The 15,999-nt window shown below is 44.6% G+C and overlaps 1 protein-coding gene and 1 long non-coding RNA gene across 2 annotated transcripts in view; one reads left to right on the plus strand and one right to left on the minus strand.

Moving 5' to 3' along the window:
• The window catches only part of LOC132207182 (uncharacterized), a 245,502-nt gene extending 237,143 nt beyond the window's left edge, over positions 1-8,359 (minus strand). Inside the window, exon 1 of the mRNA XM_059642394.1 lies at positions 7,824-8,359. Coding sequence (XP_059498377.1) covers positions 7,824-8,324 — 501 coding nt within the window. The 5' untranslated portion in view covers positions 8,325-8,359. The remainder of the gene's footprint in view (positions 1-7,823) is intronic.
• A 2,776-nt stretch (positions 8,360-11,135) lies between these two features.
• Positions 11,136-15,070, plus strand: LOC125450094 (uncharacterized). The gene is made up of 3 exons (XR_007247013.2): positions 11,136-11,284; positions 11,987-12,067; positions 14,361-15,070. It is a non-coding gene; the product is annotated as an uncharacterized LOC125450094 (long non-coding RNA).
• The last annotated feature ends 929 nt before the right edge of the window (positions 15,071-15,999 follow it).

Raw genomic sequence — 15,999 nt, forward strand, 5'->3', positions numbered from 1 at the left:
TGGGGGAAGCTATATTGATAATTTGAACAAATGACATTGTTCTCTTGCTTTCTTGTAACATTTTGCAGGAAGGATTATCCCATCCTTGTCACATATTGCAATACAAATGTGTGGCTATGGTTATCAAATCTGTACACTCAGTTTTTGTCATGTGAATGAGAGGGTGCAGTTATAAATCTCAGTTTCTGCAATGATAATGGAAGTGCAATTATCAGTCTCTGTCAGTTTCTGCTGTATCCATAGATGGGTTTAGTTATTATCAGTACATGTCAGTTTCCGTCACATCAATGTGTGAGTGTTATCAACCTGCCCCTGACAGTTACTGTAATGCAGGTGGGTGACTGTAGTTATTAAGCTGTAGCTCTCTGTTACTGCCATGTGAATGAGTGTAGTTGTGCACCTACACATCAGTTGCTGGTGGTCAATGCATGAGTGTAGTTGTCACTTCTATACCTGTTTTGTATTTGCTTGTCAATCTGAGTTTAGTAATCGATCAGTTATTGTCAGATTCTGCTGTGAAAATCTGATAGTTATCAAACTGTACCTGTCAGTTTAAACAAATATGAAACTGGGAGTTTTATTATTAATCTGATTCTGTCAGTTTTTGCTGTGTGGATATGATAGATTTGTTATCAAAAGTTCAGGAATAGTGCCAGATGACTGGAGGGTAGCAAATGTGGTTTCCCTGTTCAAGAAGGGGAGTAGAGACAACCCTGGTAATTATAGACCAGTGAGCCTTACCACAGTTGTTGGTAAAGTGTTGGAAAAGGTTATAAGGGATCGGATTTATACTCAAAAGCATAAATTGATTTGGGATAGTCAGCATGGTTTTGGGAAGGGAAGGTAGTGCCTCACAAACATGGAGTTCTTTGAGGAGGTGACCAAACAGGTAGATGAGAGTAAACCGGTTGATGTGGTGTTTATCGATTTCAGCAAGGCGTTCGATAAGGTTCCCCACAAGAGGCTGTTGTACAAAATGCGGAGGAATGGAACTGTGCGAGATATAGCAGTTTGGATCGGAAATTGGCTTGCTGAAAGAAGACAGAGGGTGGTAGTTGATGGGAAATGTTCATCCTGGAGAGCAGTTACTAGTGGTGTACGCAAGGGTCAGTGTTGGGTCCACTGCTGCTTGGAATTTTTATAAATGACCTGGATGAGGGCGTAGAAGGATGGGTTAGTATGTTTGCAGACGACACCAAAGGTCAGTGGAGTTGTGGATAGTGACGAAGGATGCTGTAGGTTGCAGAGTGTCATCGATAAGCTGCAGAGCTGGGCTGAGAGATGGCAAATGGATTTTAATGCAGACAAGTATGAGGTGATGCACTTTGGTAAGAGTAACCAGAAGGCAAAGTACAGGGCTAATGGTAAAATTCTTAGTAGCGGAGATGAGCAGAGAGATCTCTGTGTCCATGTACACAGATCCTTGAAAGTTGCCACCCAGGTTGACAGGGGTGTTAAGGCGGCATACAGTGTTTTAGCTTTTATTAATCGAGTTCCGGAACTAAGAGGTTATGATGAAGCTGTACAAAACTCTGGTGCAGCTGCACTTGGAGTATTGTATACAGTTCTGGTCACCACATTATAAAAAGGATGTGGAAGCTTTGGAAATGATGCAGAGGAGATTTACTAGGATGTTGCCTGATATGGAGGGAAGGTCTTGAGGAAAGGCTGAGGGACTTGAGGCTGTTTTCATTACAGAGAAGAAGGTGGAGAGGTGACTTAATTGAAACATATAAAATAATCAGAGGGTTAGATGGGGTGGATAGGGAGAGCCTTTTTCCTAGGATGGCGACGGTGAGCACGAGGGGGCATAGCTTTAAATTGAGGAGTGAAAGATATAGGACAAATGTCTGAGGTAATTTCTTGACTCAGTAGTAAGGGAATGGAACGTTTTGCCTGCAACGGTAGTAGATTCACCAACTTTGGGTACATTGAAGGAGTCATTGGATAAGTATATGGACGTACATGGAATAGTGTAGGTTAGATGGGCTTGAGATCGGTATGACAGGTCGGCACAACATCGAGGGCCAAAGGGCCTGTACTGTGCTGTAATGTTCTCTGTTCTATGTTTTGTCAGTAACTACCATGTGAATGTCCGAGTCCATTTACCGGTCAGTCCCTGTCAGTTTCAGCTGTGTGTCTGAGCGTCCAGTTATAAATCTGTAACTAGTAGTCTCTGTTACATGACTATTTCCGGACATTTATCAATCGTTCCCTATCAGCCAGTGAGTGTGCAGTGAATGTGCTTAGCAATTTGGATTTGCCAGTCCTGGTATTGAAATATAAATAATTTCTCCTTGTCAGTTTCTGCTCGGTGTGTTAATGAGTGGAGTTAGAAATCTGTACCTATAATGTTTATACCACATGAATAAGAGTACAGATGTCAATCTTTCTCTGTTTCTGCTCTGTGAATATCGTAGTACAGTTATCAATCTGTACATGCCAGCTGCTGCTTTGTGAACCTCAGAGTTTAGTTATCAGCCCAAGCCTGTCAGTTTCTGCTTTAAGAACGTAGGAGTGCAGTTATCAGCCTGTACCTGTCAGTTATTGCTCCATGCATTTGTTTTGTGCAATGGATTGTGTAATGTAAAAGCAAAAAGGTTTTGTAACTCCAAGGGAGCAGAGTCTAACTATCAGAAATTGTATCAAGGGCTGTTCTTCAAGGTGACATCAGCTTTTCTGTGTACACAGGAACAGAATTTTGTTAATAATGCTGAGGGAATAGATTGATGTGGCATTCCTTTCTTTGAGTCTAAAGGAAAAGGGCAATGAACAAATCAACTGTATTCAGCTGAATGACCACGAGGTTCCTTCTACAGGAAAGGGTATCGGCTAATTCACTGAATTATACTACCGTGGATATTACAGAACCCTGCTCTGTTGTGCAATGGCACATGGCATCAGCAATACACTGACAATGCGCTGTCGTGGGGATGAAGAAAGAAAAAGGACTTGTATTTTCTGTCTTACAGTGGAGAAGATTTAACCTTATTGAATATGGTCAAACTGTGAGAAAGTAAAATTTGACAATTACAAGATTTAGTTAAATGGATCATTCTTCGTTGCTTTAAATGATGATTACATCACTAACGTGAAGAAACAGCATTCTGTTTTCTTGCGTGTTTCTGGAATATTTCATTGGGAGGGACAAGTGACACTAGAAAACTGTTTAACTTAGTTGCCAAATTCACTTCAATGCTTCACCCCACCCAAAAAAAAGAAATTTTGCAAGACAGACAGAAAATATGGTTTCTATTCCTGAAGGTGAACACATCGAGAATCACGTTGTGATAAGGTTGGGGTTGGCAAATCGTATACTGCCATGGCACACTTATTGAAATGGAATGCTGGCTGAACGGGATCAGAATTGTCAGGTGCTTGTTTTTGTCTACTATCAACCCCATGGGCTGAAAGGTATTTTTTTTCTGTCTGGTAGACTCTCTTGCTTTTCTTAAAACAGAGCTGTAAACATTTTCTATGTATTTGCTTCTGTTACCTGCAGTGTGTATGACAACAATGTATACCCAGTCTTTGTATGTTATGTGTTGATACAATGAGCATATTTGGGACTCAGTCAGCAGCTTTGTCTATGTGTCTGCATGTGCTCAGTAGTGATGTGCTACTTGTCAGACGTGGTTGTTCAAACTATGTAACATGATGTCTTCCTTTGAGAGGGTAACAAGGTGTAGAGCTGGATGAACACAGCAGGTCAGGCAGCAGAGGAGCAGGCGAGCTGACATTTTTGGACCGAACACTTTTGTCAGAAATGTGGGAAGAGAAAGGGACTCTGCAATAAATAGAGAGAAGTGAGGAGATGATGACGAAAGGTGGATAAAGGACCAGATAGGTGGAGAGAAGATGGCCAGTCAAGGAGGCAGGGCTGGAGCCAGTAACGTTAAGTGTAGGAGGGAGGTCAGATGTGGGTTGAGGGAAGGCTGACAGGTCAAGGAGGCAGGGCTAAGGTTAGTAGGCCGAAGTGCCAGTGGGGGTTGATCAGTGAGGTGGGAGAAGCAGATTGGTTGGAGAAAAGATGGACAGGTCAAGGAGGCAGGGATGGGTTTGGGGTGGAGAGATTTTGACGCCCTCGTTGAGAACATTGTGCTGCAGGGCTCCCAAGTGAAATATGAGCTGCTGCTCGTGCATCCTTCTGGTGGCAACGTTGTGGCACTGGAGGCGGCCTGGGATGGACATGTTGTCCAACGAGTGGGAGGGGGTGTTGAAGTGGTTCATGACTGGGGAGGTGCAGTCGTTTGTCACGATGTGAGCGTAGGTGTTCAAAGTGGTTTCCAAGCCTCCGCTTGGTTTCCCCAATGTAGAGGGGGCCACATCGGGAACAGTGGACACAACACAATGTATTACTGGACATACAGATGAACATCTGTTTAACATGGAAGGTTTTCTTGGGACCTGGGATGGAGATAAGGGGAGAGAGATATTGGGGCAGGTGTAGCGCTTTCTGTGGTTCCAGTGAAATGTGCCAGGTGCGGTGGGGCTATGGGGAGTGTGAAGTGGACGAGGGAGTCAGAGAGAGAAGTCCCTCTGGAAGGTTGATAGGGTTGGGGAGGGAAAAGTGTCCTTGGGAGTGGGGTGAGATTGAAGGTGGCAGAAGTGGCGGAGGAAGATGCGTTGAATCCTGAGTTTGTTGGAGTGATACGTGATGACAAAGGAGATTCTGTCTTTTTTGTTATTGTGAAGAGGGTGTGGAAGAGACAAGTTGCAGAAATGAGAGCGATGAGGTCAAGGGCATATTCAGCCACTGTGGAGTGGAAATGCAGTCCTTGAAAAACAAGGACGTCTGCAATGACCGGGATTGGAATGCCTCATCTCGGGAGCAGATGAAACAGAGGAAGGAATTGGGAATAGGGGATGGCATTCTTGCCGGAAGGTAGGGGAGGGGAGGTGTATTCTAGGTAGCTGTGGCAGTCGGTTGGCTTGAATTAGTTACCAGTTTCCAGAAATGCAAACAAACAGAGTTGTCCAGGAAGGAGAGAGATGTACTTAAGATGGTCCAGGTGAAGTTAAACTTGGGGTGGAAGCTGTTAGTAAAGTGGATGAACTGTGAGTTCCTTGAGGAAGTACGAGGTGGCACCGATACAGTCATCGAAATAACAGAGGAAGAGGTGGGGGTGGGGCCAGTGTAGCTGCAGAAGAGGGGCTGGTCCATGTATCCTACAAGAGGCAGGAATAGCTTGGGCCCATGCGGGTACCTGTGGCCACCCAATTTGACTGCAGAAAGTGGGAGCGTGAGAGACAGTGTGCATCAACGGGGCAGTCGGGTTTGTGGATTTTGGGGATAAGGCAGAAACAGTTAACATGGCGTTGGGGAAAGATGAGGTCAGAGGCTGTTGGCAGGAGAGTACCTGAGGTGCTGAGGTTGTGGATGGTCTGGGAGATGATATTGTTTTGGCGATTGGGGCAGGGTCATGATCAAAGGGGTGGTAGGAGGAGTCTCTCTCTATCCGGTTTGAGATATTATAAAATACCTTTCCTAAATGCAAACTTGATTCAGTTCCTGTTTTCAGTACTTTCAAGAAGGAGTCAGCTGTTAACATTTCAAACATGATGTGAATGTTAAGGGGCTACAAATGATATTAATTGGAACGAGCATAATGTCAATTGACAATGAAAACAAAAAAAATAAACTTGCCTTTCCTCAGTTGTGCTTGGTTAGTTGTTTCCTTGGACAAGTCTCTGGAAATTGAGCTCAAAACAAGTCTGATCCAATCCACTCTGACTCTGGAAAAGATATTCTCCATTCTGATCGCAGGAACATGCCTGGTGTTAGTTAGAAGCAACTGCTCACACTTGGCTTTGTAACAAGGAAATATTGTTTCTTCGAGTATTTTCCTGGAGGAAGACAGAAGAGTTCTCCTGTAAATCAACATCAGCCCAATTTGACAATATCAATCAGATTAACATATATTCAGTGAACAGTTATTAGGGTGTTTCGTTTCTTGAACTTCAACTCCCAAAGCAACAGAACTCCAAAATAAGCCTGTTGGACCACAGCATAGAATTCTCTTGACACAGTCTTTTCTTTAAAGGGCATCAATTCAAACACAAGTCTGATTCCATTCTTACATCGAGCTGCTCCTTGTCTGAGGAATTTTTTTTCAAATATTTCATTCGATAGCAACGGAGTGAGATTCAGAAACTGAGCAATAATTGCAAAGCTCCATCTGAGGTGCGACCTGAAGATGCTACACTGTTGACACAGCTCATGTTACCAGATCCCAACACACTGTTGAAAAGAACAGCAGCCGCTGTTTCAAATGTGTTTTTCCCCCCCGAGACGTATAATCTGTTAACTCCAATCTACGTCCTTTATCGGAAGCCCCACAACTGGCAACTAACAGCGTGAAACAGCAGCCAAACAATGAATTTCCATCAGTGTTTAGAAGACTAAAAGCTACAAGACTGATCCCCAGCAGCAGCTTCTTGGCGCTGTGTCTCCCTCAGCAGGCCCACACACAGCCCGAGAAAGGCCTCTCTCTCCCCGCCCCCAAGCCGCTCACTCCAAGTTCCGGGACCAGTTCCTGCTCCCCTCCGCCTCTTACCAACAGCCCCCGGTTCTCCCTGAACTGAGCCGCCCTCTGTGTCCCAGACTCACATCTCGATGCGCTGCTGGAAGGAGCCCGCTGTTCCCTCGCTTCCCTGGGCGCTGGTCACTCCATTGCGGCCTGTTTCAAACAAACCACTTCCACTCACTGAGTCAACACTCGTCAATGCCAGCGCTGGGGGAGGGTCTCACGCATGCGCTCCTTTCATCGGCTGCCGGCGTCTTGGTGGTTTGGGAGTAAGGAACACCCCTGCGCTGCTAACACCAATTTGTTTCAAACCGAGCTTGCCCACAGCGCGGACAGGACACGGGATCATTGCCTGATCCATTTGTGACAAGCAGGAGGGAAGCGCGTGGTTTGATACAGCCCAGGCAAACTGATCAACCAGCCGTGTAACCGTGGTTAATCAATCTTATCAAACACGCCGAATTAAACATCTTCAAAGCGATTAATTGCAAAATCCCTTTTTTTCGGGACATGTTTATTTCTCCCAGATTGTAAGCATTCCGAACACAATTTGTAATTACTGCCTGAAATGTCTTTCGCAGGTAAATGGGAGGAATACACCATTAAAACATCGCCAGAGGTCCTAACATCAAAATTAAACAAATTAACATTCCTGGAAGGGTTAATGAGATGCATGTACTGCATTATGTAAGATTTGTGTCTGGGCAGAATTACAAGTCGCGGTATGAAATAGCCAGATGCAGTTCCAGTGACCCTCCCCATGTGATACCATCCCCATTCTCAGTCTCTGCTCTCGGAAATGTGATATTTAAGTTACTCGAATCAATTCAAGTTTATGCTGTGTCTGCACTCGGAACCGGGACAGGGATCATTTGAGAGATAGACGGAATTACAGATGCTGGACAATCTGTAATAACAAGGGGTAGAGTCGGATGGACAGAGCAAGCCGAGCAGCACCAGAGAAGCAGGAAGAAGGATCTGGGCCCGAAACGTCAGCTTTCCTGCTCCTCTGATGCTGCTTGGCCTGTTATGGTCATCCAGCTCTGCACCATGTTAGTTCAGGGATCATTCGATCCGGGCTCAGCTCTTTGCTGAGAGATGTGGGCGGCTCTGAGAAGAGCCTTTGGGTTCAGGTTGTTACATGTTACATGGACTGCTTCATTTCTTTGCTGCTTTCTTGGTCACTTTCGCTTTGGGCTTGGCCTTCGGTTTCCTCGATTTCGGGGCCGGCTTTGCGGCCTTGGGACTCTTGGTCTTTATCACCTTCTTCACGGGAGTCTTTTTCTTCGGCGCTGCTTTCTTCGCCGCTTTCTTTGGCGTTGCTGCCTTCTTGCCGCCCGCTTTCTTGCCTGTTGCTTTCTTGGCTGGGGATTTCTTCGCTGCCACCTTCTTGGCCGTTGTTTTCTTCACGGCTGCTTTCTTGGCGGCTGCTGCTGGTCTCGCCTTCTTTCCCACTTTTGCCTTGACTGGATTCTTTGCGAGTTTGAAGGAGCCGGAGACGCCCTGGCCCTTCACCAGAACCAGGGAGCCTTTCGCCAGGCACCTCTTGGTAGCCATCCTGATCTGTGCATTTTGCTTCTCCACATTGACCCCGCTTCTCTGCAGCGCCTTCTTTATAGCGACCAGAGACGTCCCCCTCCGATCGCTGTTCTCCCCGACAATCTTCACAATCCGCTCGCCCAACCCGGGACCGGCTGGTTTCTTCCTGGGAGCCGCCGCCGCCTTCTTCTTGGGAGACTTGGGTTTGGTGCTGGCGGAGGCTGGAGGAGCCGTTTCGGCGGCTGCACTGTCGCTCATGTCGGGAACTCTGCGCTGAATCTCTCTCTGTCAAACTGAACTGGGTCAGCAATGAAGCTGCTGGTGGCGGCACTGAGCAACTTAAAGGCAGCGAGCGGACGGCGCGGAGACAACCTGCCCTCAGCTCCCTGCTCCTGCTGCCTGGCTGTGTTTCTCTCTCGGCACAAACTCTCCAATTCCTCTGCAATTCCGCATCTCCAGAGAGGTAGGCTCGATCGTTCCTGACCCTGACACGGGAAGGTTTGCGGCTGAAAGGTTTTCACTCGAATTGACGGCTCCGTTGTCGATTTTACCGCATTTTGCTGCTGCACTGATCGCGCTGTCTGAGCTGAGCGCTGGCATTATCATCACTTTTAGACTGAAATCTTGAAATCAACAAATATATTGCCTTGAATTCTATCTTTAAGGTTTAGTGGAGGAGCAGGGGGATGATTTGAAATGAAAATCTTTTTGATTTGCACAAGAGAGACGTGGAAATATCATGATATGAGCGGACACACAAGCACATTTACGTGTGACTATCCCGCCCGCCCTTTTCCTCCAGTCTCTCTGACTCAATATTCACATCCATACAGTCACAGGCCAGAAATATCTCTAAATGTACCTGTGGGAGGATGTACTTTCTCCCCCTTTCAGCCTGTGCTCCGGTACCCAGGGAATTAGTTGTAGTTTTTCTCCTCAGTAATTGTGAAACTCTCCGAGGTCTGTGCGCCGGAGATTCGTTCTGCTGCATATTCAGCTGCAAGAGCCAATCATCTGGTTTGAAGTTACATTGATCACCGAGATCAGTTTTTTTTTCAATTGCAGTGACAATACTCAACATCGTTTCTGGGAATCACACTCATATAAACGTAAAGAATAGCAACTGGGCAAATAACACCCATCAGCCCTTCAAACCTCTCCTCCCTCTCACCATGAAAATGGCAGATCATCCAACTCAATGGCCTGTCTCTGTTTTTTTTTCTCCCATACAGAGTCATAGAGTGAGGATACAGACCGTTCAGTCCAATCAGTAGATGCCGAGTATAATACCAAATTGAATTAGTTCCATCTCCCTGTCCCTGACCTATTTCTTTTCAAAACTGTCGTGTTTATGCACTTCTCCAAATGTCGCTTTAATGTAATTATAGCCACGTCGACCATTTCGACAGGTAGTTTATTCCACATCCTTCCGTGTTCTATGTTTAAAAAAACGCCCCTCGCGTCTTTTTTTTAAATATCTCGCCTGTAACATTAAAATGTCTGCCCTGGTTTTCTATTCCCTCCATCCCAGACAAAGTTCAACGACCATTAACTCTGTCTCACCCCATCAGTATTTTACAAACTGTGAGAAGGTGACTTCTCAACATCCTACTCTCCAGTGAATAAAAGCCCCAGCCTATCCATGAAAACACGGTGTGGAACTTATTGAACCCAGCAGGTCAAGCAGCATCTTAGGGACAGGAAACGTTCTGGATCTTGACACCTATCCATCCTTTCTATATGACTCGAGCCTTACATACTCTGCAAATACTCGTGAATCTTTTCTCAAATTTCAAAAACAGTGTTAAATAGCCCTCTAAAATGACAGTTTTGTAGACTGTAAAAAGACCACCATCCATACTCACGAATATATCCATTTAAAAGGGCTTGGGCAGTTGATGTGGAGGAACACCACCTTGATACTAGGCACGTTCCCCTCCAATCACCCACAATCCTAACTTGAAAATACGTCTCCTTGCCTTCACTGTCTCTGAATCAAGACCCTGGATCTACCTGCGAACTGCAATGTGGGCAGCATATGGACCAGAACTATTTTAGAAGGTGGCTCAGCACCAACTTCTCAATGGGGGCAACTAGGGACGCGCAATAAATGCTGGACCAAGCCAGAGACGTCCTCTTCCCAGGAATGCGCAAACAAGAAAAAACAGGTGGGTCATTCGTTGCGGTAACCCATTCATCACAAGGTTTCTGCCTGCTGCATACTGAGAATAAAATCAGTCATCAATTCCAAACTGGTATTTGCATCGGGCCCAGGGATATTATTACACTCCTCTGGTCCGGGTGTGGCTTTAGCACGGCCCACCTGACCCAGAAACAGGGAAACTACCTCTGCGCTGCAAGACACCCCACAGCAGTTACATTCTGCCTTCGTAATAATGTCGCATTTATTCCATCGCTCTGTGTTACCTTGACAGAGTCAATATGGGACGAAGGCCAGCAGAATTAAATATCACAGTTAACATGAGATCAGGCGTGATTTTATTGAATAGTAGAGAATATTAAATGGGCCGAACGGCTGCCAGCTTCTCCGCTTCCCCACCAGATTGTGAGAAAGCCGGGGGAGGCAGATATTAACATGACCCGGGAAAGAGCTCCATTGGAGCTTCACAAAGGGCCAATGCCCCAGTTTGAAACACTTTATGCCATTTCCCCCACAGCCTCCATTCGCTTTGCTTAAACTGGGAGGAAAGGGAACTGGGGAAGTAACCAATTGATAATAAAATGTGAGGCTGGATGAACACAGCAGGCCAAGCAGCATCTCAGGAGCACAAAAGCTGACGTTTCGGCCCGAGACCCTTCATCAGAGAGGGGAATGGGGGGAGGGAACTGGAATAAATAGGGAGAGAGGGGGAGGCGGACCGAAGATGGAGAGTAAAGAAGATAGGTGGAGAAGGTGTGGGTGGGGAGGTAGGGAGGGGATAGGTCAGTCCAGGGAAGACGGACAAGTAACCAATTGATGTTTGTTTCTGGGACTCAGCGGGGAAATCAGCGCATGCGTGATCCTTGCCATCCCCACCCCGAAAAAAGCTGCTTGTTGCTGACCAGAGGAGCGCATGCGTGAAGCTTTCCGCTGAGCCGCCATTGAGGGGCATTGACTCAGTGAGTGGAAGAGATTTGTTTGAAACAGGCCGCAATGGAGAGACCAGCGCCCAGGGAAGCGAGGGAACAGCAGGCTCCTTCCAGCAGCGCATCGAGATGTGAGTCTGGGGCACAGAGGGGGCTCCGAGACCGGCATTGATTCGGGCTCAGTTTAGGGAGAACCGTGGGCTGTTGGTAAGAGGCGGAGCGGAGCAGGAACTGGTCCCGGAACTTGGAGTGAGCGGCCTGGGGGCGGGGAGAGGGAGGCCTTTCTCGGGCTGTGTGTGGGCCTGCGGAGGGAGACACAGCGGCAAGAAGCTGCTGCTGGGGGTCAGGCTTGTAGCTTTTAGTCTTCTAAACACTGATGGAAATTCATTGTTTGGCTGCTGTTTCACGCTGTTAGTTGCGAGTTTGCATTGAACCGTGAATAAAACAAAGCAGTGTGTGCAAACGGGCTCATCCCGCGAAGGAGAAACATAGCAGTCACCGGATTAAGAGTTTCCAGCAAAATATTTGAAATCGTGCCTGTTGTGCTTCCCTTCAATAGTTCGTGTATTGGGAGCTGGATATTGAACCGTGTAAGCATTCCATTCGTGGATCTGGTTAGTTTTTGTATCTCAGTAAATTGTTTTAGAATTTCGCTAAAAGAAAGAGGAGGAACCCGGGTTAGTTGTGTAACCGGACCCTTTTCTGTTCGACTCGTTGGCTTTAAAACAAGGAATTATCATGAGTATTCACGAAATTTTCTCTTGATGAGTTTTGATGTTTTGAAACTCGGTGGATGTCGATTTACGGGCGAATTCTCTTTTGCCTTTCTCCAGGCAATTATCTGTTGTGCCAAGACAATGTCACATTTCCGTGGTGCAACACCAAGTGTGACTAGCTGCTCCTACTAACAGCAGGTACGTTCCCACTGTCAGAGCGGAGACTGTCCTTTCCACAGTCGCGGTTTAAGTAACTCGCATTGAACGCAATTTCCAGAAAGAAACAATTAAACCAGCGATCAAATGCCACCAACAAAATACAAATGTAACCTTTTTTTTCCTCTTCTCAATATAATCTAACCCAGTTCCAGTAAAGGTCATTTTTGACAGCCCATTGTCATTCACAGCATTTGAAGAGAATAGATTGAATTCATGTCACAAATATACTCTCAATAACTACATTGAATTCACATTAAGTGAGGGTATTTTTGATTGATGACACTCTGATTCTCACAGTGGAATACAATATTATACGTTTTGTTACAGTGATCCAATGCAACTGGACCACTGTGCCTTTCCCCTTATTCTATACAACCAATCCTTTGAAACTCCTAACTGAAGATGGACCCTCTATTAGACAGGCCAAGGTTCACCACAATCTGATAATGTTTAACAGACAATGTAATCACCAGGCCATGGGACCTTTCCATGCATCTATTAATTCGCTTTTCAAAGTTACTGGCTGTACACCTTCAGTCATGCCCCAGAATCGCTTGCCTATCAGGCTAGCTTGAATTCTGCTGTCAATTGTATTAATTTTGTGTCTCTATTAAATTCTGTTACTCCTCTTATTTTCCCACTGTCTGAATTATAATAAAACAGACAGTTGACTCCTACTAGGAGGCCAGGCCGCATCAGAGTAGCAGGAAAGTTGATGCTTCTGAAGAAGAGTCCTGACCCACAACTTAAACTTTCCTGCATCTCTGATGCTGCCTGGCCTGCTGTGTTCCTCCAGCTCCACATTGTGTTATCTCCAACTGCAGCATTGGCAGGGCTGACTATTGCTGAGTTGATTCTTACGACTTGCTATGAGATTCATGATATTAATTATATTATAAAGTGAGTTTTATTTAAAGCATTTTGCTTACCCTACTCTTAGCTCTGTTGGTGCGAATGAATTGTGAGCCATTTGCTTCTTATAGGATGCACCAGGCATTCCTTTAGTGACATAGGAAAGCTTCTGGAGACTAATTAACTTTCATACCCATATCTGAATCTTCTCCCCTAATGCTTATATATAGATTTAGAATTACATTGAAATCCATCTGAAGGATCTTTAACTGGAACCAATTTCTTAATAGCGTGAATATTGCTGCAAGATGGAGTTATCTGCTGTTTTCATGATGAGCTAGGCCAGCTGTCTTTGGGATGATTGACACCCCTCGTCCTAACTAACTATATTCATCTAATGGGACAACATCCTTTCATTAAAGGGACTGTTGCAAACCTTCAAACTGTCTCCAACAAATCTTGCAGCTGTTGTTTGTGCAATGCTCCCTTTTGCCTCGGAATAACCTCTTCTCAAAAGTACCATTGTGTCTTTGTTAAATGCTGGAGCAGGCTTTTTTCATTCTGTTTAACCACGTGTCAGTTATATGCAGCAGGGCTAGAGGAACAGCTTAGCTGCCAGCCATTCGGTGTCTCTTAGACTTGGGCAGCCCAAACATTGCTCATTCAATTCTGAGAGAGGTGGAGGCAGGGAGTTATTAACATGACCTGCGAAAGAAATCTATTATAGCTCCACAAAGGGCCAATGCCTCAGCTTGAAGCATTCTCTGCCCTTTTCCCCACAGCCCCAGTTGCATTCTTGACAGTGGGAGAGAAGGGAATTAGGGAATGACCCATTGATGTTTGTTGTTGGGAATTATTGGGAAAAGCAGTCCATGCCATTGGTGGCCCTGCCCCAAATGTTGCTTGTTTGGCTACTGTTTCACACTGTTTGTTGACATTGTGCATTGAATAGTGGAAACACAGACAAGATGGTGGAAACATAAGAATCCTGTAAAGGACGCAGATTGGAGTCAACAGATTATATGTCTCGAGTAAAAACATTTGAAATAGTGTCTGTTGTGCTTCTTTACAACAGTTAGTGTGTTGGGATCTCGTAACACAAACTGTGTCAATATTACGGCATCCTCAGGTAGCACCTTTAGATGCAGCTGTGCAATTGTTCAGTTTCTGGACCTCGCTGAGTTAGACCTGTGTTTGAATTGATGGCTTCAAAGAAAAGGCAGAAGTCTGGTGATTTGTGTTATAGTCCAAGAGGCTTATTTTAAAATCTCAAGCTTTTGGAGATCTGCTGCATTGTCAGGTGAAGTTGAAGAAAAGAAACATCCTAATAATTATCAACTGAATATACGTTAATCTGTTTGAGATTGTCAAACTTGGCTGATGCTGATTTACAGAATGTTTCTCTTCTGTTTTCATCCAGGCAAATACATGAAGGACCAAGACAAAGTATCATTTCCTTGGTGCAAAGCCAAGTGTGAGCAGCTGCTTCTCACAAACAGCAGGTATGTTACCGCTGTCAGAATGCATCATTTCCACAGGCAAAGAGCAGTTTGAGTCAGAGACACGTTGAACTCAATTTCCAGAGAAATGCATTCAAGCCAACAGTCAAATACAAGCAACGAAATACAAGTAGTTTGTTTTCTCTCTTCCCAATGCACACCTCCTCGGTTGCTATAATTTTCTTCATTCATAGCCTACTGACATTTATGACATTTTTGAAAAGTCACAGACTGAATCCTCATCTGATACGGACACCGAGGAACTGCAGTAAATCTGCATTTAGTAAGCAGGTTTTTAAAATTACTGTCAAGGTGAAGAAATAGTTCATGCAGTTACACAGTTACTTTGCACAGTGTGAGTACAGATATGGAAGAAAACATTCACATTATCAGTAACTGATCAGGACTGTGTCTATGTTTTGACAAATTGATGTCCCAGGCATAGAGAGAACAATTAAATAATGTGACTTCCAAATGTGTGACATAAAATGGCTACTGAGAGCACATAACATAAACTGCACATGTGTACACACGCACACGCACGCACACCAACCTACCGAGTGATTTACAATGTATTCCAAATACACACGTGCACCGTTCCAACACACATTCCTCAACATCTAATAGCCATGAAGACCATGTACATTTTAAGCCTCAGCACATGTAACACTGAAAATGATTTCTACTCTCAGATTTCAGGTCAGAGAGCTAGCCTTCTATGAAAGAGACAAACAGAACAAAAAGTGAGCTCAGTTCTCCAATCTCCATGCACTCCCTGTAGGATTGAAATATATGGTAATGGCCATGGTCATAAATTAAGTATCAATTGTTTGCGACATCATCAAAAAAAATTGTGTGAATTTTTTGACATACTGAATTCCCATGAAGTAGTCCAAGTAGTAGATTGAACAAGAGATTCATTGTACCTCCAAATATCTCACCGTGTCTTAGACTGAGAGAGGTAACTAAAGTTTTTTTTTCCTTTTGTACAAACCGGAGGAATTGCATATCAGGACAAGTGTCAGATTGAAACCTATATTGCCATTGAATCTGTTTGAGCCACAAACTGAATAGCAGAACCCACTGCTGAATATAAAGTTTTAAATCTACCTGAAGGAAATTAAATGTTAACCTGAAAACAGACAGAAAACAACATATATTCAATCAGATACCAAGTTTTTTGACTTACAATTAAGAATGATTCGTACAGTGAACTTGCAACAAAAATGTGCACATTAAACTCAACACATTCAAACCAGAGACTGACCAATATTAGAATAAAACTTAAACTGTACCATAGAATGAATATTGTGGAACATACTCAAACTTCAGCCTCACTGCGAGGGTTAGCAAATTGTATAATCACTGACGGTTTCACTTACAGCACCTTACATAGCTGCAGATAAAATCTTATTCATGTTAATGAGCAGATATTTGAAAATCAAAGAAAACCTGCAGATGCTGAAAGTGCAATATTCAGTTGAAACTGACAGTCACAGATCGATAACTTCACTTGCACATTCACACAGCAGAAACTTGACAGGGAGAGAATGATAAATG

Source organism: Stegostoma tigrinum, chromosome 44 (genome assembly GCF_030684315.1).
Source record: "Stegostoma tigrinum isolate sSteTig4 chromosome 44, sSteTig4.hap1, whole genome shotgun sequence".
Taxonomy (NCBI): domain Eukaryota; kingdom Metazoa; phylum Chordata; class Chondrichthyes; order Orectolobiformes; family Stegostomatidae; genus Stegostoma; species Stegostoma tigrinum.